Source organism: Scyliorhinus torazame, chromosome 2, assembly GCF_047496885.1.
Source record: "Scyliorhinus torazame isolate Kashiwa2021f chromosome 2, sScyTor2.1, whole genome shotgun sequence".
NCBI classification, from domain to species: Eukaryota; Metazoa; Chordata; class Chondrichthyes; order Carcharhiniformes; family Scyliorhinidae; genus Scyliorhinus; species Scyliorhinus torazame.
Genome location: NC_092708.1, coordinates 173,891,635 through 173,911,993, shown reverse-complemented (window position 1 = coordinate 173,911,993; position 20,359 = coordinate 173,891,635). Strand labels below are relative to the sequence as shown.

Here is a 20,359-nt window from a genome sequence, read left to right as displayed (position 1 = left end):
CCCCGAATCAAAAAGAAACAAGAACAAAGAACCCCCCCTCAAAATGTGACACATCAACAACAATCCCCGACCATCCCCACGTCTGACCCCCCATCACGACCCTCAGTTTGTGCCCAGCTTCTCGGCCTGAACAAAGGCCCACTCCTCCTCCGGGGCTCAAAATAATGGTGCCGGTCCTTGTAGGTGACCCACAGTCGCGCCGTCTGCAGCATGCCAAACTTCACCCACTTCCTGTGCAGCACCGCCTTCGCCCGGTTGTATCCAGCCCTCTTCTTCACCACGTCCGCGCTCCAGTCCTGATATATTCGAACCTCTGCATTCTCCCACCTGCTGCTCCTCTCATTCGTGGCCCACCTGAGTACGCACTCCCGATCAGCAAACTGATGAAACCGCACCAACACCGCCCGCGGCGGCTCGTTAACCTTGGGCCTCCTCGCCAGCACTCTATGGGCCCCTTCCAGCTCCAGGTGCCCCTGGAAGGACCCCTCTCCCATCAGCGAGTTTAACATGGTGACCACATAGGCCCCCATGTCCTACCCCTCCGGGAGGCCCAGGATCCGCAGATTCTTCCACCTCGACTGATTCTCCATCTCCTCGAATCGCTCCTGCCATTTCTTGTGGAGCGCCTCGTGCGCCTCCACCTTTACCGCTAGGCCCAAGATCTCGTCCTCGTTATCTGAGATCTTTTGTCGGACCTCGCGGATCGCCACCCCCTGGGCCGTCTGGGTCTCCAGCAGCTTATCAATAGAAGCCTTCATCGGCTCCAGCAAGTCTGCTTTGAGCTCCCTGAAGCAGCGCTGGATAATCTCCTGCTGCTCCTGCGCCCACTGCATCCACGCTGCCTGGTCCCCGCCCGCCGCCATCTTGCTCTTCTTCCCTCGCACTTTCTTTGGCTTCACCGCCACTTTTTTAGTCGCCCCGCTCCTGGTCCAAGCCATACACTGTCGTGGGAATGTTGCAGTCTTCTTCCCACACCGGGAAATGTCGAGAAAATGCTGTTGGGGGCCCTGAAAAGAGCCCAAAGTCCGTTCCAAGCAGGAGGTGCCGAACCTGCGACTTAGCTCTGCATAGCCGCAACCGGAAGTCTCCAGTTTTACGCTTACTCAAAACCTGGCCACACGTTCATCATTCCTTGGTAAAATGTGCTTGTGCTTTCATGTGCTGTCTTTATAAATGTGATGTATGGCTTTATTTAACTGAGTGCTGTTTTTATTAGTTGGTTCCTGCAACTTGCTGCTCAGTGCCTCTCAAGATCAGAGTGTTATTTTGTGGGAATGGAACTCTGAAAAGAACAAAGTGAAAGCATTGCACTGTTGTCGAGGACATGCTGCGAGTGTAGAATCAATTGCTGTGGACAACACCAAAACCAAAGTGAGTTGCTAAATTCTGAGATTTTTAGCTCCGTGTATCCATTTAGATCCATAGATTAGCACTTTTGTCTGGTTTAATAGTTTAGGTAATCCTATTCAAGGGAACCATAAAAGTCCAGCAGATTGGGAAGAGCAGAATAAGCCAAAAAAAAGTGATGCATGTATTTAATCTTTAGACAAAATGAGAAATTCTGGTATCCTTATTGTGAGTGTGTTCTGTTCATTCTTTTGTCTTTTTCTGCCCCTTGTTAATGACAATCCAGTTATCTACTCTTAGACTTTTAGCAGTGTTGTTCTGAAAAGCTTATTGAGGAAAGTAGGAAGAGGTATATCTACGTATTGTGTTGGATCTACATTAATCATGAACCAGTACTTTTTATTTTCCTTTTAAGAGTGGCTTGCCAGATAAAATTAGAATTCGTATGTGATTGGGAATAATAGCTTGGATTGAGGATTGGTTAATGGACAGAAAACATTTGCAATAAACGTTTCATTTCAGATTGGCAGGTTTAACTAGTGGAGAGCCGCCAGGATCAGTGCTTTGACCATGTCTATTTACAATCTAATGTCATGGCTTGGGTGAGGAAGTCAAATGTTAAATGTCCATACTGACTGATGGTACAAAGTTATGGGGAAAGCTTTGAGGAAGGTACAATGAGGCTGCAAAGGGATAGGGCTGAAATGTGGGAGATGAAGTATAATATGGGGAAATGTGAATTATCCATTTTGGTAGGAAGAATTAAAAAAATCAAGATATTTTCAAATGGTGTGAGACTACTAAGTTTTGTGTTCAGAGGGATTTGGATGTTCTTGTATGCAAATCGCAGGACGTAGAGTTGATCAAGATGGTCAGTCATGGTCCTATTGAATGTTGGAGCAGGCCCAAGCGGCTTTATGGCCTAATTCCTTCAAGAAGGGATTAGATATAGTTCTTGGGACTAAAGGGATCAAGGGATATGGGAGAAAGGCGGGATCAGGGTATTGAACTCGATGACCAGCCATGATCACAATGGCAGAGCTGGCTCGAAGGGCCAAACGGCCCCCTGCTTCCATTTTCTATGTATGTTTCTATGTATGTACTCCTATTTGTCTTGTTTTTTCCGTAGACTGGGGTCAGTGTTGGTCATTGGCACTTCAGTCAATGATTTTCACCAGAGCCTCTGGAACAATTTTGCACCACTGCAAAATGTCAAATCACAAATGTTACTGAAACTTCCTTTTCAAATCACTGGTTGTACCTCATCTGGAGTATTGCATGAAGTTCTGGGAAGGATGTTTGAGGCTTGGAGATGGTGGAATGAACATTTATTGGAGTGATACAAAGGATGAGGTAGTTCAGTTATGTGGAGAGGGGCTGGTTTAGCTCACTAGGCTAAATCGCTGGCTTTTAAAGCAGACCAAGGCAGGCCAGCAGCATGGTTCGATTCCTGTACCAGCCTCCCTGAACAGGCGCCGGAATGTGGCGACTGGGCTTTTCGCAGTAACTTCATTGAAGCCTACTCGTGACAATAAGCAATTTTCATTTCATTTCATTTTTTTCAAAATGGAATTATTTTCCTTAGAGCAGAGAAGGTTAAGAGAAGATTTGATAGATATTCAAAATTACAAAGGGTTTTCATGGAGAAACATTTGGCACATGGGTTGGTAACTAAAGATCATAGATTTAAAGTAATTGGTAAAAGAATTAGAGAATGAGAGAGAAATTTGGCCACACAGGATCATTAAGATTTGGAATGCACTACCTGAAAGTAGCAGGATTGTATTTTGTATAACTTTAAAAAGGCAACTTTCAAAAATGTATTTAAAGAGGACTAAATTTGCAGAGTTATGAGGAAAAAGCTGGGCTATGGGACTCATTGGGACAGCTCTTTCAAAAAACCAGTCTATGCACAATGGCTGAATGGCCTCCTGTGCAGTACAAATTTGATTAACTAAAGACATTGCAGTACTCAAGTTTATTTTAGATTTGCAGATTACCTATTTTTCCATGTGCTTTACCGACACATTTTCTGCTTAGTTTTGCAGTGGCTCATGGGACAAGATGATAAAGATTTGGTCGACAGGTAATGTTTTCTATTGGCTTTGGTTTCCTTTCACTAAATATTTGTCCACAAACTCACATGTCTGAAGCCCAGCTCTCAAACTGTTACTTTTTTCTTTCATTTAATCATTCCTGACCAATTTCAAGGTCCAAATTGTCAATCAGCAGCTTTTCTTAAAAATTAGTCAAATGTCTGGTTTGCTTCAATTTTCTTTACTAAATTAATTGTATAATATTTTGTAGCATCATTATTTGGAAGCATTGTCTTCATTTTGGCACCCTAAATGCCAGACAAATTTGCAATGTCAAAGCAATTGGAATTATCTAACTCATCAGAGCCAAGCTGCTCCATGATGATCTGGCAATATGTAGCTTTTAACATTTGCTTGTTGAGATTTTGATGTCAGGAATGCATTTGTTACATCCGATGTTGTGTTCTACTGACAAAGCAGAGTAAGCATATCCCAGAATTGTATATCATACCCTGTGCTTGTCCCTGCCTTATGTCTCAGGACCATGAACCATATCCTGGCTAAGGCAATTGATAGGTAACCTGCCATCACTAGTGTAACTCAAACTTGCTCAAGATGACCTTTTCCTCGGGTCTCTGCTACTTTGTTACAGCACCCAACACAAGGAGTTTGCCATATGGTAGAGTTGAATGTGTAAGGCTCTATTCTGCCACTGCACTATGCCAACGTTTACTTTCTCAACAACCTGAGTTTTTGAACACTTAGTTCCCAATGAGGATGAAGAAATGGCGGAGGAATCTGAATCCAGACCAAGGAAAAAACAGAAGACTGAACAGCTGGGATTAACAAGAGTAAGCAGTTAATTAATATTGTAATTTTTTGCGTAGGATAATGGCAAAGGTAAAGGAAGGGAAATAATCAGGTTGTCACAGGAAGTGATGACCTAAGAGTGTATACTATGTCCTTATCCAGGATCTAAAAGGGATAGTGAGACTGATGTGCCAGGTGAAGCACTCCAGTGAGAGTTTTTGACTTGAATTCCAATTCCTTCTTTTCACCATACTAGGAGGAAATGATGGGTTTCTACATAAGGGTAAAATGAAAGTAGAGATGATGGTGTTTCCAAGGCATTTGCAAGACTTATAGTGTTACAATAAACAAAAGATTTAACATCATAGTCCCCATCTATAGAATCTTCATAGGTTGGAAATCACAAGCAACGGGATTGCATTTTCAGTCCACCTTGCAAAGGAAAATAACTTATTGGGTTCCATGGGTTAAATTTATTTATATATGTGTTCAATTGGTTCAATTACAGCACAAACCTCTGTGATGATCTTTAACCTGGAAGCAGTAAAGAAAATTTTTAATTTCTTTAAAATGTCTGGAATCAGTTTTTAAGAATATTTGAAAGGGCCTTTTAGGAGATTTCATCAATTGTAAAAGAGCCACTTATATTTTTCTTGGAGGATAAGAAATACTGATCCCTGCCACTTTGCAACTCTTCAACTGAAGCAGTACTAATAGGAAAGAAGTTAACGTATGAAAGCTGTGTGGCTGGCAGACACGAGGGAGAGCTACAGCAGTGTGGAGAACAGAGATGGCACATTTACCAGGAGCTGTGTGTGTTTAATTCAATTAAATGGAACAGAAAGATGAAGACAGTTTTCAGACAGGGATTGTGAATTGGACAGTTACAGCCGCTGCTTCAGTTTTGCCAAAGCCTACTGGACTGTTTAACGGTCTATTAAAGGAGTGGAATAAATGAGTCTTTGGGGAATTGTGCCTTCACAATTGTCATGAACCTAAGGATGTTGAAAAGGAGTGTACCATTTGGGTAAATACAGTCTCTCAGACAGTATATGGCTGCTGGAGAACATGACTTGAGGGCCTAATCAATTGAATGGGATAGTGAGTGATCCTGTGTGCCAGAGGCCAAGTTAGAAAAAACTTAGAACTGCATGTGGTACCACATGTTTGCAGGAGGTGGTGTTTGTGGTTGTGAAAGGCGTATCTTTATTATATTGGCTATTACTTTCTTGTTTGAAGTATCATTTGCTTGTTAATTCATATTTGATTTGAGTTAAAGTTACCAGAAATGAAAGATTGTTGGAATTTGTGTTTTCATATGAAGGTCATTTGGTTACTTTGGTTTACGATTCCCAGTGGGGATCATAACACTTTCAACAAAAAATAAACATTTGCTATGTTATTTCAGATGAGTAAAATCAAATATTGAAACAGACTTTGTAAATTTCAATAACTTTACTTCCTGCATTGAGTGAAGTTCGCCTGACATTTGGGTCCTGTTTCTGCACAACCTAAGTAAGATCCCACATAAATAGACAAAATCCTCAATATTTGCCAGCCTAATGTATAACCAAGTTTAAACACAAGTCCCGGAGGTTTTAAGCTTTGTTTATGCTTCCTTGCCATTTCATATGATATATATAGAGGTGTATAAATATATAGAGATGGTTATGACACCCTGGGCGAGTGCTCAGTCAGTTCCAGCCCCACAGTCCCTGGAGTGTCAACATAGGTGAATTAACCAATAATTTGTGCTTTTCTGAGATCCTTAACCCCTGACTGATCCAATGAGTTACAGACATCAGATTTACAAACTGTTTATTAATAATGAGGAAAGGATGAATATATATAAATAAATAACAGGGCAGTGGTCTACCTAATCCCCAAATCCCGTGCCACCCAAACACACACAAGACAGACACACGGTAAGGGTTGGAGAGGATTTTTTAAAAATGGGGATTAAGGAAACAGGTTTGAGATTAATCTGCAATTGTGGCCTCTGGGGAATAGATTCATTCCTGAGATTCAGGTCAACGCAGTTCTGTCCTTCGGCTACCGGATGGCATTTTACATAAGAGTTCCAGGTCGGTGCAATTCTGCCCTTCTAACACCAGGTGGAGCTTTACACAGGATTCAGATCGATGCACTTCTGTTCCTCTACCACTAGATGGAGCCTCTGCATCCCGGAGATATTACTGGGCTTTAAGTCTGAAAGTTTGCAGACCTTTCATTTGCCTGATTTCTGTGTAGAAAATCCGGCTGTAGTATGAAGAATACTCTCCGTTTGGAAGTTTGAATATTTTATTTTACATTTTCGTAAAATTAAAAACTTTATCATTTAAACAGAACATGTTGCTTAATGATCTGTCATTAGGAGGCACCATTGATAACTTGGATATCCTCTTCCACAGACTCCTATGATGACATTGTCTGGTCACAATGAAGCGGTTTCTTCAGTCTTGTGGTCTGATACAGAAGAACTCTGTAGTGCATCTTGGGATCATACCATAAAGATCTGGGATGCTGAAACTGGAGCCCAGAAATGTACTCTGGTGAGTTGGTAATCTTTACTTAGCAGCATGGATTCTGCAATTAATATTTAATGGAGGCCACAGTGGAATAAATGCACACATTATTCCCATAACTACCCTTTTGAGAGAACTTGATTAATTGGGTAGTACAGGGATGGTGGTATTCGCTGTACTGTTCTTGGGCATTAAGAGCGTTATAGTCTAGAAAAGATTTGTGTATATGCATTTCTGTCCTCCAGATGAGAAGAAATTGTCATCTGTGAAATCTTTCCTCAGCTTCCTGGAGCAATCCACTCTTATATTGTGAATTGAAGGAACAAATCCTTTCTTGCCACTTGCCATTTTGTTGACAGCTCATTGGTGTAATCCAAACCCCCCAGGAAAGCTACGAATAAAAACTGTTAAAGAACACATTTGTTGGATTATCACACAATTCCAAAGCAACACTTCCCAGGTGTAACAAAGTAAAATGATACAGATGCTGGAAACGATACAGATGCTGGAAACCTGAAATAAAAATAGAAAATGCTGGACAGGTCTTGTGAAATCTCTGGAGAGAGAAACAGTTATGTTTTGGGCCTTTGACCTTTCATCATTGACCTGAAACGCTAACTACGTTTCTCTCACCACAGATGCTGCTAGAATTAATTCCAGCATTTTCTGTTTTTATTCCTAATTGTACTTATCGTGCTTGTGATTTAAAGTTGTCATTTATGCAAAACTTTGAAATATGATACCGATCCAAGTAACCATTCTTTACATGTGAATTGGGACAGTGTGTGCTGCTATGAAATGACCATTATTTCTCTTTTCCCACAAAAGAAAACAGAGTTTTGTTCTAATGCTGCCTGGTGCTGAAACTTTCTAACAGCACATGATTTGTTTTTGCATTTTAAGTGTACTATCAAAATCTATAAACACGCTATCCCAGGCAAACTTTAATTTTTACAAAGCACTGTATGTGTATCTCTGCTTTTCGTTCCCTGCTCTTTTCTCAACTCCACTAACGATCACTCTGGCTCTTCAAAAAGCTGCTTTCTTTTGGTCAGTAGATGCCTAAATGTCTGATTGATGTGATAGCAGATCATTGTTTTTCTATCTTTGTGTTTTATCCTATCAAACAAGATGGGCAGCACGGTGGCACAGTGGTTAGCACTGCTGCCTCACAGCTCCTTGGTTCAATTTCGGCCTCGGGTGAATGTGTCGCGTTTGCACTTTCTCCCCGTGTCTGCAAGAGTTTCCTCCGGGTGCTCCCGTCTCCTCCCACAGTCCAATGATGTGCAGGTTAGATGGATTGGCCATGCTAAATTATCCTTATGTCCGAAAGGTTAGGTGGGGTTACTGGGTTATGGGGATAGGGTAACGGCATGGGCTTACGTAGGCTGCTTTTTCCAAGAGCCGGTGCAGACTCAGTGGGCCAAATGACCTCCTGCACTGTAAACTCTATGATTCAGGTTGTCTAATTTGTGATATAGCAGTCTAATCACATCTGGTTTTGAAGCTAAGTATTTCCTCAAATGACTTGTATTATCTCATGCTATCTGAAACAGATTTCCTATGTTTCTTAGTTTCCTAACTGCTTTCTTTCTCTACAGAGTGGAAGCAAAGTGTTTAATTGCATCACTTATTCACCATTGTGCAAAAGGCTGGCATCAGGCAGCACAGACAGGCACATCAGGCTGTGGGACCCACGCTCAAAGGGTAATTAAGAAATGTTTTGTGCTTTCTCCTTCAAGACACTAACTCTGTACCATCCTGTTAGCTCCATAGAACCATAGAAAAATTACAGCAGAGAAAGAGGTCACCGTGTTTGCGCTGGCCAAACAAAAAGTTATAAAACTAGCTGTTCATTCTAATCCCATCTTCCAACACCATAACCTTGCAGGTTATAGCACTTTAGGTGCAGGTCCAGGTACCAGGTGAAGGTCTGCCTCCACCACCAGACTAAGCAGCAAGTTGCAAATACCCACCACGCTCTGGGTAAAGATGTTTCTCCTCATCACCCTCTAATCCTTCAACCAATCTTATTGAATCTGTGCCTCCTGGTAATTGACCTCCCCGCTAGGGGAATTGGCGAATCCCTGTCTATCTTGCAGACACAAAAGTCAGTGAAGATTTGCCACCAACATCACCAAGGCTTCTTGGGCTGACTCAGTTGCAAATGGTTTTCTTCTTGCAGATTTAACTAGATGCTTTTATCTCAGCTGGCATCTCTTTCTGAGACATCTAAGTTCACGATTACTTCAACTGAAAAGCAAACACGAATTTCCTAAACTCAGTCCCCAACAGCCTTGCAGTATTTCATATATGATAACTTAGAACTCCTGTCTTCACTCTTTGGCATGCGTACTGTGAACACCTGTATTTTCCCGTATCACTGGACCCCTGTCGCTAGGCAACTGCATCGTTTTTTCTATTTTATGTTTTTCCCCCCAAATATCACTTAACTACTAATACTAAGCCTTTGTAACTCATCTCTTCACTTTTGAGGGTTGTAAAACCTCATTAAAGAAGCATCAATACAAAACAAATCCAGAAAACTTGACCTTTTTGCTAGGAGGCCCTCCAGACCTCCTGGCACCAAACTTGCTTCAAAAATAAATGAAAGTGCAATTCTGTCCCACTTTTCTCAACGCACACAAGTATTAATTAAACTTAAAGTTAGACATAATTTCTCACAATTCTTACAACCAAATTGAATAACCTCACACTTAGCTGCCTGCGATCATATTACCCACAAGCTAACCTCTGTATATCTCTTTTGCAGCTTCTCTGTGTCCTCCTCACAACTTACATTTCCACCTAGCTTTAAATTGTCAGCTTTAAGATGCATTACTCTCTGTCTCTTCATCCAAGTCATTAATATAGCTTATATATAGCTGAGGCCCTCTTACTGATTCTTGCAGAACAGTCATAGTCATAGCCTACCAATTTGAAAATGCTCCATTTATTCACACTCTTTTCTTCTTACCTAATTCCCAAACTATGCTATCTTTTGTGTGATACTTTATCAGATGCCTTTTGGAAATCCAAGTATACAGCATCGACGGGATCCCCTTTATCTATCCCACTTGTTACATCCTCAAAAACTCTTAATAAATTTGCCAATCAAGATTTCCCTTTGGTAAAACCATGTTGACTTGTTCAAATCATGCTATGCTTTTCTAAGTGCTGTTACAATCCCAGTTGATGTTATAACTGGATGGGAAGAACCCAGAATGGAACCTGGCTCAAAACACTGCAACTTTTACTTTTTTTTAATAAAAGTTGGACAAACAGAGTCACAGGATCATTAATTAGTTTTGACAACAAGCAAAGAACATTTATTGAACGTGAAAAGTTGAGCTATTAAACAATACTCCTTTACTGACCACCCCCCATCTTAAATACACACAGATTTTAAGATTAACAAGTACTACAAAGTATATCTAAAGCCACAATGGCCTCATTCACACGCAGCCCCTTATAAGCCAAATATTGAGAGGGTGCAGGGTTGATATAGGGGGACGGAGTCTGTCTGTGGGCATATGGAGGGAAGTGCCTGTGGAGGTTCCAGTTTGAGAGCTTTGGTTACAGTTCCTCTGCTATTCTCTCCGGCTAAATGGACTTCCAGTCAAGTGGTGGATACCATCTTGAGAATATGGTGACAGTTGAGGCAGCTTTTTTAGCTGGGGGCTATGTCATTGCTGGCCCCAATCTGTGAGAATCATTATTTTGTGCCAGCAGCCTTGTACTGAGTATTTCGGACATGGAGGGAGGAGTGGTTGGAGCGGTTTGGCTTTTTCTTTATAGATGGGAAGATCGCTCATTTTGAGGAGTGGGTGGGCACGTACTGGCTCTCAGGAGCTAACCTGTTTCTGTATCATCAGGTAAGCGCATTTGTATGCAAGGAGATTTCTTACTTCCCCTTGATGCCTCAGCCCTCGTTGATGGATAGGGTTCTTTCAGTGGTGGGTGTAGGTGAAGGGAATTTATAGACGGCTCGGGTCAATGGAACAGGTTCCACTGGAGGAGGTTAAGTGGGAGGGGGTGCTGGGCGAGGTGTTTGGGGCGGGGTGGTGGAGCGGAGAACGAGGCAGTACACAGAGTCACTTCCACCTCCTTGTGTGCTAGGCTCAGTCTGATTCAGTTTAAGGTGGTTCATAGGACATATTTGACCCGGGCACGGATATGCAGGTTCTTCTCAGAAGTAGATGATAGGTGCGAGCAGTGTTCTAGGGGTCCAGCACATTATGCACACGTATTCTGAGCTTGTGGGTCTCTTTCTTCAGCAGCATGTCAGAAATTCTTAGGCTTGAGTTGGATCCTTGTCCTTTGGTAGCTCCCTTTGGAGTTTCAGATTTATCGGAGCTGCAGACAGGGGCGAAGACAGATGCTCTGGCCTTTGGCTCACTAATAGCCTGAATATATCTGCCGTTTGGATGGAGGTCTTTGGTTTTGCCCAGTGCCGCAGAGTGAAGTGATCTGATAAAAAGGTCTTACACTTGGAAAAGATTATGTAACCCTCGATTGTCTTACTGATTACAAATCCACCAATCTCAGCCTTTAACGTACTTTTTTTTGAATAGAATTTACAGTGCAGGAGATAGATATATTTCTGATTTTAAAAATGGGTGAAAGAGATATGGGGAACAGGCAGGGAGGTGGATTGGAAACCAGGAAGAGATTAACCATGATCTGATTGAATTGCCTACTTCTGCTCCTAATTCCTATCTTCCTATGATCTTATTGAAACATACAAGATTCTGAGGGGATTTGATACAGTAGTTAACAGGTGGATGTTTCCACTCATGAGGGAGACTAGGGGGTCACAGTTTAAGATTATGAGAAGTCTCTTTTAAGACTGGGTAGAGGTGACGTTTTTCTCTCTCAATGTCATTAAGCTGTGGAATTCGGGGCAGCACGGTGTTGCAGTGGGTTAGCCCTGCAGCCTCACGGCCCAAGTTCAATCCCGGCTCTGGGTCACTGTCCGTGTGGAGTTTGCACGTTCTCCCCGTGTTTGTGTGGGTTTCGCCCCCACAACCCAAAGATGTGCAGGCTAGGTGGATTGGCCACGCTAAATTGCCCCTTAATTGCAAAACATTAATTGGGTACAATAAATTTTAAAAAAAATTAAGTTGTGGAATTCTCTTTCGCAGAGAGTATTGGAGGCTGCGTCATTGAATTTATTCAAAGCTGAGTTAGATAGATTTTTGATGGACAAGGGAACCCAGGATTATGGGGAGCAGACAGAAAAATGGAGTTGAGACCACAGGCAGATCAGCCTAGATCTTCCTGAATGATGGAGCAGTGCGAAGGCCATATGGCCGACTCCTGCTCCTCAGTCTTATGTTCTTAAATGTTACAATTTCTCCTTTTTATGATGTCACAAGGATGCTGATGATGGAGGGCAACTCTGCTGCCTTGTGTTGACTGGATGTCAAACCATCCATTCACTTAAGGGGATTTCAAAATAACTTCTATTGTCTTCAAATGTAGACAATGACAACAGCTGAAGCAGCTGCCTAATTCCATTCACTCAAGACTATTCTACAAATCCACGTCTTGGCACTGTACTGCCACCAGACTAAATAGTTCTTTCCCGTCTGCATTCATGAATTAATTCTCTATAATATTTAAAGAAAGTACTTTGTGTTTTGGGCAAAATGAGCTGGAACGGGTTAGTGTTGGCACACTGTATAATTATTTTCTCTTCTTTCTCCCCCGCAGATGGATCTCTAGTGCTGCTATCCCTAACTTCACACAATGGATGGGTAACAGCAGTCAAATGGTCACCCACGCATGAGAATCAGTTGATTTCGGGCTCGTTTGACAAATTGGTCAAGCTCTGGGATGTAAGAAGGTATCTTGAGAATTTATTTTGTTTGTGTCAGGTCAGAGATTCGCAGAAGCTAGATTGAAATCTCAAAAGTTATTTCTGCAAAACTGAAATGCTGTCATCTCTGTAACTATTTCCACCATTAGAACTACTTTAGAATGAGCCTCACTTTTACCAGGCAGGTATAGTTTCACAGTGGCAGCAAGAAAACCAGTCTCTAGAGTGTGAGTCTGTGCTAATCTTGACTATATTGTGGCAATTACAGCAAGTTTCACAAGTGGACAGGAGTAAATGGCCTCTATTCAAACTTAACACTGCTCTGAAAAAAATGTTACATGCTCAAGTTAATTTCCCCAATTACATGCAGTTCTACAGGCAGTATCTGTATCCCAGCATGTCAGACAAGTGGCCACTCTTGGGCCCTGGACCAACAGTGGAGGCACAGCTGAGTTGACTTTGCCCTTACTTGGTGTTCACACATACACTCCTGGCAGGGATCACTGTATATCAATCCACTCCACGCTCTATCTCCTTTTCCCTATTCTTTCCTTCCTAGCCCAGTTTGGCTTATGCCAGTTGCAGCTTTCTACCCTGATTAACATTTGCTGACAGTACAGACTGCAGTATGGCCATGGATATGTATGAGTCGCTTTGGTGTAAGATTATTAAATGGCAAATTACTTCAAAGTGCATGTTCCCAAATGCTGCTCATGTTTTAGAGATGTCATCATGATGACTAGTGTAACAAAGCCAGAATTCACCAGTGAAATGGCCCGGCACAAAACCATTCAACAGATGTAATTTTTCCAGAATTTTTAATCATGTGAAATTAATTGTAATGTTTTAGAAAGCCCACATGAAAGGCCAGAAGTTAGAGGAGTAAGGAGAATCACATTTCTTGGGGTGGAGTGAACAAGCAAATATCCAAGGAGAAAACGAGATGCAGTGGGAGTTAGAAAGTAAAACAGCCCAGTATGATAGGGGCCAATTTGGAAGCTTGCATCTTGAGAGCAATAGGGGGGAAAATTGGGACAAAAGGTCTTGTAGGGTCCAGAGAATTACCAATATTATAGAGACCTGATGTTGGTTATCTTATGGGAGAGTGATGAGAAGTATCATTGCCAAGAATCTCTCCCGCTGCAGAATCATGTATTTCCCTCAGCACCAGATCAGCAGTGATCAATGCAAATTCCACTAATGCACTTGAGTCTTGATGCTGCTGCTGTTCCTGCTCCAAGGCCTTCAACAATGCTGTTGTATTAATGATGCCCTAGAGATAAAACTTTCTTTCTATTTCTGTGGAGAATCTGGTGTGTGCACTTATCAATTGAAACACCTTTTACGTTGATTGTTTGATTCTGGGAGTCGCCAAATGCTAAAACCGGCTCTCCTTGGTGCACTACAAGAAATGGTCTACAAATCTGCTATTGGAATAAATGAGTATGATTCAGTAAACACTAGGAGTAGGTACATGGATGCTGGTCTCCTGCAATCTTTCTTGAATAAGTGCCAATATAAAAGTGGTTTTAAGTATGGAAAAATAGCTGGTCCAAGTCAATTTGCTAATTCACTGAATCCCAGTTCATCATTTAGGGCAGCACGGCAGCATTGTGGTTAGCACAATTGCTTCACAGCTCCAGAGTCCCAGGTTTGATTCCCGGCTTGGGTCACTGTCTGTGCGGAGTGTGCACATTCTCCCTGTGTGTGCGTCGGTTTCCTCCGGGTGCTCCGGTTGCCTTCCACAGTCCAAAGATGTGCAGGTTAGGTGGATTGGCCATGCTAAATTGCCCATAGTGTCCAAAATTGCCCTTAGTGTTGGGTGGGTTTGCTGGATTGTGGGGATGGGGTGGGGTGTGGACCTTGGATGGGCTGCTTTTCCGGGGGCAGGTGCAGACCCGATGGGCTGAATGGCCTCCTTCTGCACTGTAAATTCTATGATGATTCTATGATCGTAGTTCAAATCCATTGATTGCTCGGTTAATAAATTACTTCATGTATCTTTTTTGTTTCAGTTGTAAGGCTCCCTTATATGATATGAATGCACATGAAGACAGAGTACTCTGTGTAGACTGGACAGAGAATGGGGTAAGCATTGGGTGCCTCGGCATCTATTTTATTTCTTCTCCACATATTGTGCAGCGATACTGGCATGAAAAAAAAGTCCATGGATTTGCATCTATCATTCTCTTCAGCCTTTCTGCCTAAAAATGGCACATATCAGAATTATTATTATTTATTTTTTTTGCATATGTTGATCATTTTTTATTTATTTTTTACATTTAGAGTACCCAATAATTTTCTTTCCAATTAAGGTCCAATTTAGCATGGCCAATCCACCTAATCTGCACATCTTTGGGTTGTGGGGGTGAAACCCACGCAGACACGGGGAGAATGTGCAAACCACACACGGACAGTGACCCTGGGCTGGTTTTCCAACCCGGGTCCACAGCGCCGTATACAGCATTGTGTCACATGCTGCCTCTGCATGTGCTGATTATTATTCCTCCTGTCTAGTAACGTGTGATTTGAGTAATGCACACATTAAAAGAAATTGCCACAGAAACCCACATTTTTGTTGTCCCCTTATTAGTTTCCTCGTCTTTCAGCATGTCCAATTGAATGCCAACACTTCCAAACCTCAGATGCCTTAATCTGTGGTGAATGTAGGGAAACTGGTTCTGTCTGCCAAGCTGATGGGATGACAGTTTTGAGCCAAATAAATTTGTTTTGGGGGGATTCAGGTCTGTTATTACTGTTGAGAGCTCACAGCAGTAGTCAATGCACCATAAATAACCGTAAGAATGGATGTGGGATCATTAGATATTGTAATGCAAATATACAGCCCACTCAGTTCAATACTTTTTTTCTCATGAGGTGGGATAAACGTACCACATTGACCAGAAAATGTTATTTGTGTCTATTCTTTTCTCTCGGCCATTTTAGTTGTGTGGTGGAATGGAAACCTAATTGACGAGGTCCAGAGTGTTGTAGAAAAAGAAGGGCATGAATTTGGAAATGTTCTGAAGCCAGTTTACAAGTGGGGTCGCTTGATTGAGTTTATAATCCACAAGAGACTTAGCAGAGCTTTGAAATCGTGAAAAATTAAGCATTGTTTCACTGGAGGAGATTTACTGGGGTGTGGGCAATGAAGATTTCAACCGTGATGAAATAGCATGATCCCACGATGAAGGCTGCATAACTACTTCCAGAGAAGATTACTAAATAAATATTTAAAAGGAAGGGGGTGCCAGTTGTCTCATCTGATGGGAGACTCTTCACTCCTGAAGTTGATTCTCTGCCCTGAGATTGCAATAGTGGTTTTAAAAAAACTGGGTGATTACGCAGAAAAGGCTTTTGAAGATCCTGAGAAGTAGGAAGGTAATTAATAACATAAAAATATCAGGGTGGGAAGATAAATAAATGTTTCTTTTTGATCTTTTCAGTTGCTATTAAGTGGTGGAGCAGACAACAAATTATTCTCGTTCAGATATTTGACTCCCACTTCTGGCGATGGAGCATGAGGAAGAAATACCAATTTGTTAAATGATGAAGACCAAAACATCACCAGAGCGTACCATCAGCTTCATTGAAATACTTCATCGGACCTTCTTGTCTCCCATTTATTTCTGAAACCACCATACAAGGAATTGAATAAGATTTGTTTGCCTGCCATGACTGTCCTGAGTTCTGATCTCATTTCTGTCAGCACTAGCCTTGCAGTGTTATAATACTTGACGTTTGTTTCAGTAAGATTATTGGCATTGGGATTTAACCTGGGATAGGAGGGCCCGGGTGAGAAAATTTACTGCTGCTAAGTTTTTTTTAGTCATTTGTAATAATTCTGCGCACAATTTTTAAAAAAAAGTCTGCCCTGTAGTTTCTAATTTTTTACTAAAGATTGTAAATCTGTCCATGTCCATTCTAAATGTTGAACATGCTGTGGTTGATTTAATTCATTTCGAGCCGTCTACATTGTTGTCACCATCCAGATAATAGGATCCAGCAATTCACAATCATCTCCTGCACCCTTGTGAAATCCTCCTGGGCCGTGAGCGTTGTGGTTGATGTAAACCAGGAGCTGAGTGCAGTCTTGGGTTGGTCTGGATAACTTAAACAACTCATTGCTCAGCAGACTTTCACCCTGGTGCTGTAGGCCAGTTAAGTTGTTGAGGATTTTCTTGCCTTGGAAGAGCGTCATTTTTTTGAGAATATGTTTTATTTTCTTACAATTTCTTACCATTCTTAATGAAATTATAGAATTGCAGAATTGTTACAGTGCAGAAGGGTGGTACAGTGATTAGCACTGCTGCCTCACAGCGCCAGGGACCTGGGTTCAATTCCGGCATTGTGCCACTCTGTGGAATTTGCACGTACTCCCGTTTCTACCGGTTTCCTCCAAGTGCTCTGGTTTCCGCCCACATTCAAAGATGTACAGGTTAAGTGGATTGGCCATGACCAATGCTCTGGGATAGGGCGGGGGAGTAGGTTTGGAAGGGTGCCCTTTCGGAGGGTCGAAACAGATTCGATGGGCCGAAAGGCCTCTTACGCTGTTGGGATTCTGTGGATTTTGCGTTTGCACCGGCTCTCCGAATGAGTAATTCACCTAGTGCCAGTCCCCTGTCTTCTCCCCTAATCCTGCACATTCTTCCTTTTCAGATAGTTGTCTATCCCTGTTGAATGCCTCAATTGTACCTGGCTTCACCACACTCTCAGGCAGTGCATTCCAGATTTCAACCACTGTTGCATGAAAATATCTTTACTTCTATCACTTTTGATTCTTTTGCCAATTATTTTAATCTGTGCCCTCATATTCTTGATTCTTTTACAAGCGGAAACAGGTTCTCCCTATCTACTCTCTCCAGACCACTCACGATTTTGAATAGCTCTATCAGGTCTTCTCTCAGCCTTCTCTTCAAGGAAAATAGTCCCAACTTCACCAAACTATCTTCATAACTGAGGTTCCTCCTCCCTCAAACCGTCTTTGTGAATTTTTTTTTCTGCACTCTCTCTGAAACCTTCACATCCTGTAGTGAGGTGCCTATACTCCAGCTGAGGCTCAACTAGTGTGTTACACAAATTCAGCATAATTTCCTTGCTCTTGTACTCTATGTTCCTATTAATAAAGCCCTAGGATATTGTCTGCTTCATTAACCGTGCTCTCAACCTGTCCTGACATCTTCAATGATGTAGCACATATATCACCCAGGTCCCTCTGCTTCTCCACCCCCTTCAGTGTATTACCCTTTATTTTCTGTTTTCGCTCCATGTTCTTTCTACCAAAATGAGCCACTTTTCATTTCACCACGTCAAACTTCATCTTCCACTTGTCTGTCCAATCCAGCATCTCATCTATGTCCTTTTGAAGTTCTACAATATTCTCATCACAGTTCACAATGCTTCTTCCAAGTTGTATCACCCATGAATTTTGAAAATTTTCCAAGATGTCTTGATGATTAATATATATCAGAAAGAGCAAGGGTCCCACCACTGACTCCTGAGGAACTTCAGCACAAACCTTCCTCCAACCCGCAAAACATCTCTTAACCACTACTCTGTTTTATGTCACTCAGCCAATTTCATATCCTCAGCCAATTTCATATCCATGTTATTACTTTTTATTCCATGAGCTATAACCTTGCTTACGAGTCTGGTGTGGCACTGTATTAAATGCCTTTTGGAAATTCATGTCAACCCACAACAGGATTGCCCTCATCAACCCTCTCTGTTATCTCTTTAAAAAAAACTCCTCCAAGTTAGTTAAACATGATTTTCCCTTCACAAATCCATGCTGGTTTTCCTTAATTAACCCACATTTATCCATGTGACTTAATTTTATCCCAGATTATTGTTTCTAGAAGCTTCCCGCCATCAAAGGTCTGACTGGCCTGTAGTTGCTGGGCTTACAATTACATTCCTTTTTGACAAGGGTGTAACGTTTGCAATTCTCCAGTCCTCTGGAACCACTTCTGCATCTAAGAAAACTGGAAAATTCTGGTCATTGCCTTTGGAATTTCTATTCACTTCTCTTCATGTCCTTGAATACACCTCAAGACATACAGCCCTGGTTCTTAAACTATTCCTCCAGCATCTAAATGCCAAAATTTTACACAACATAAAGGATATATAGCAGTTAGCATTCACGCCTCATTCAAGTCTTCACCCATCTAATTCTTGAGCACAGCTCTGTTCCTTTCTCCCTCATATGCTTATCTCACTTCACTTTTAACACAGTGAGTCTGGCAACAAGTTCCACATTCTTACCATTCTGGCTCACCATCTCAAGGACAGTTAAGCTGGGCAATAAATGATGGCCTTGCCATTGATGCCACATCCCATGAATGAATAAAATAAATTTGTCCTGAATTTCCTGTGGTGACTGTTATATTATGGTCTCTATTTTTGTTTCTCTCCTCAAATGGGGACACCCCTTTCTGTCCAGCAAAAACTGTTTTCTCTACTAAAGAGACTTAGTCTGTTCATATCTGTATCAAAATATTCATAGGAGGCATTTACCCATTGTTTTTATTAATAAATCTTTACTGTGACCTATCTTAAAGTAACAGCCATTTAAATAACATTTGTCAGAAATATCTCCGTGAATGTGCTGATTTAATTAATCGCCTTGGATTCTGTAGGGTGTTCCTCTGGGCAAAGATTGGTGAAAATCCTAAAGTATTGACTCTTTACACCATTTCTCTGGCATGGTAGATCGAGGAATCACTGGCAAAATTCTACTTGCTTGTTTTTCTTTCTTTAAACAACCCTTACCATTAAGCCCTTAGATTTTGTTTAAATTAGGGCTTACTTTGCTGGGATGTGTGGGAATCTTTTAAAGTAATATCAGTTGATGTATGCGTTTTTCCAGAATGATTGTTAGCTTCAACCCCCCAGTGATAAACAGGTTTACAGTTATAGAGATTAGAGAAAAGAAAAAGAGGTTGTTTCCCTTTCAAAACCCTCGTGTGCCATTTCAACTTTGATGAATGTAGTGATATTGTAGGAAGTGCAAATGTTAGAAAAATAATGAACAACTACTACTGTCTACAGTTCAGCAAATAGCCAAGCTTCAGTTAGAAAAGCTGAAACAGCGTCTGTATTTTCACATTTTATTATTGAAGTGAAAAGTACGTCAAAGCTCTTTTTTTAATTCCAGGTTCTGTGAATGTTTTACAAAAGTTAACCTGAAGATCCCTAAAACGAATTATTGTAAATGCAAACTGAAATGTCAATAACTTAGGAGTCTGCCATTTGACCCTTCGAACCTGCATTATCATGGCTGGTCATCCGTAACCTGGTACCTGTTTCTGCTTCCCCCCCCCCCCCCCCCATCCTCTGATCCCTTTTGCCCCTAGAGCAATATTGAACTCCTTCCTGAAAACAATGTTTTGGCCTCAACTGCTTTCTGTGGTAGAGAATTCCACAGACTCGCCTCTCTGTGGTGAAGACATTTCTCTTCATCTCAGTCTGTACAACTCCGTATCCTCAGACTGTGACCCCTGGTTCTGGACTCCTTCAACATCATGAATATCCTTCCTGCATCAACCCAATCCTGTTAGAATTTTAAAGCTTTTTATGAGATTCCACCGCCCTCATTTTTCTAAACTCCGGTGAATATAAATCCTCACCGACTCGATCGCAATAACAGTCAGGAAATCCCACAATAAAAACAATTCACTTTCCTGATCTTCAGTGTTCCTGGTAATAAACACTCTACCTCTCCAGTTCAGAAAGCTGAATTCTGGCAATAACGGGTGGGATTCTCCATTGGCTGACGGCAAAATTGGGAAACATGATTGGGCAGAGAATCCGTTCCAAAG

At 41.7% G+C, this 20,359-nt stretch overlaps 1 protein-coding gene across 1 annotated transcript in view; it reads left to right on the top strand.

The window, feature by feature from the left end:
• Positions 1–18,905, top strand: part of wdr12 (WD repeat domain 12) — a 43,627-nt gene extending 24,722 nt beyond the window's left edge. The window contains exons 6-13 of the mRNA XM_072480388.1: positions 1,217–1,371; positions 3,388–3,433; positions 4,149–4,234; positions 6,605–6,745; positions 8,320–8,425; positions 12,434–12,566; positions 14,555–14,627; positions 15,986–18,905. Of these exons, the coding sequence (XP_072336489.1) occupies positions 1,217–1,371; positions 3,388–3,433; positions 4,149–4,234; positions 6,605–6,745; positions 8,320–8,425; positions 12,434–12,566; positions 14,555–14,627; positions 15,986–16,063 (818 nt within the window). The 3' untranslated portion in view covers positions 16,064–18,905. The remainder of the gene's footprint in view (positions 1–1,216; positions 1,372–3,387; positions 3,434–4,148; positions 4,235–6,604; positions 6,746–8,319; positions 8,426–12,433; positions 12,567–14,554; positions 14,628–15,985) is intronic.
• The last annotated feature ends 1,454 nt before the right edge of the window (positions 18,906–20,359 follow it).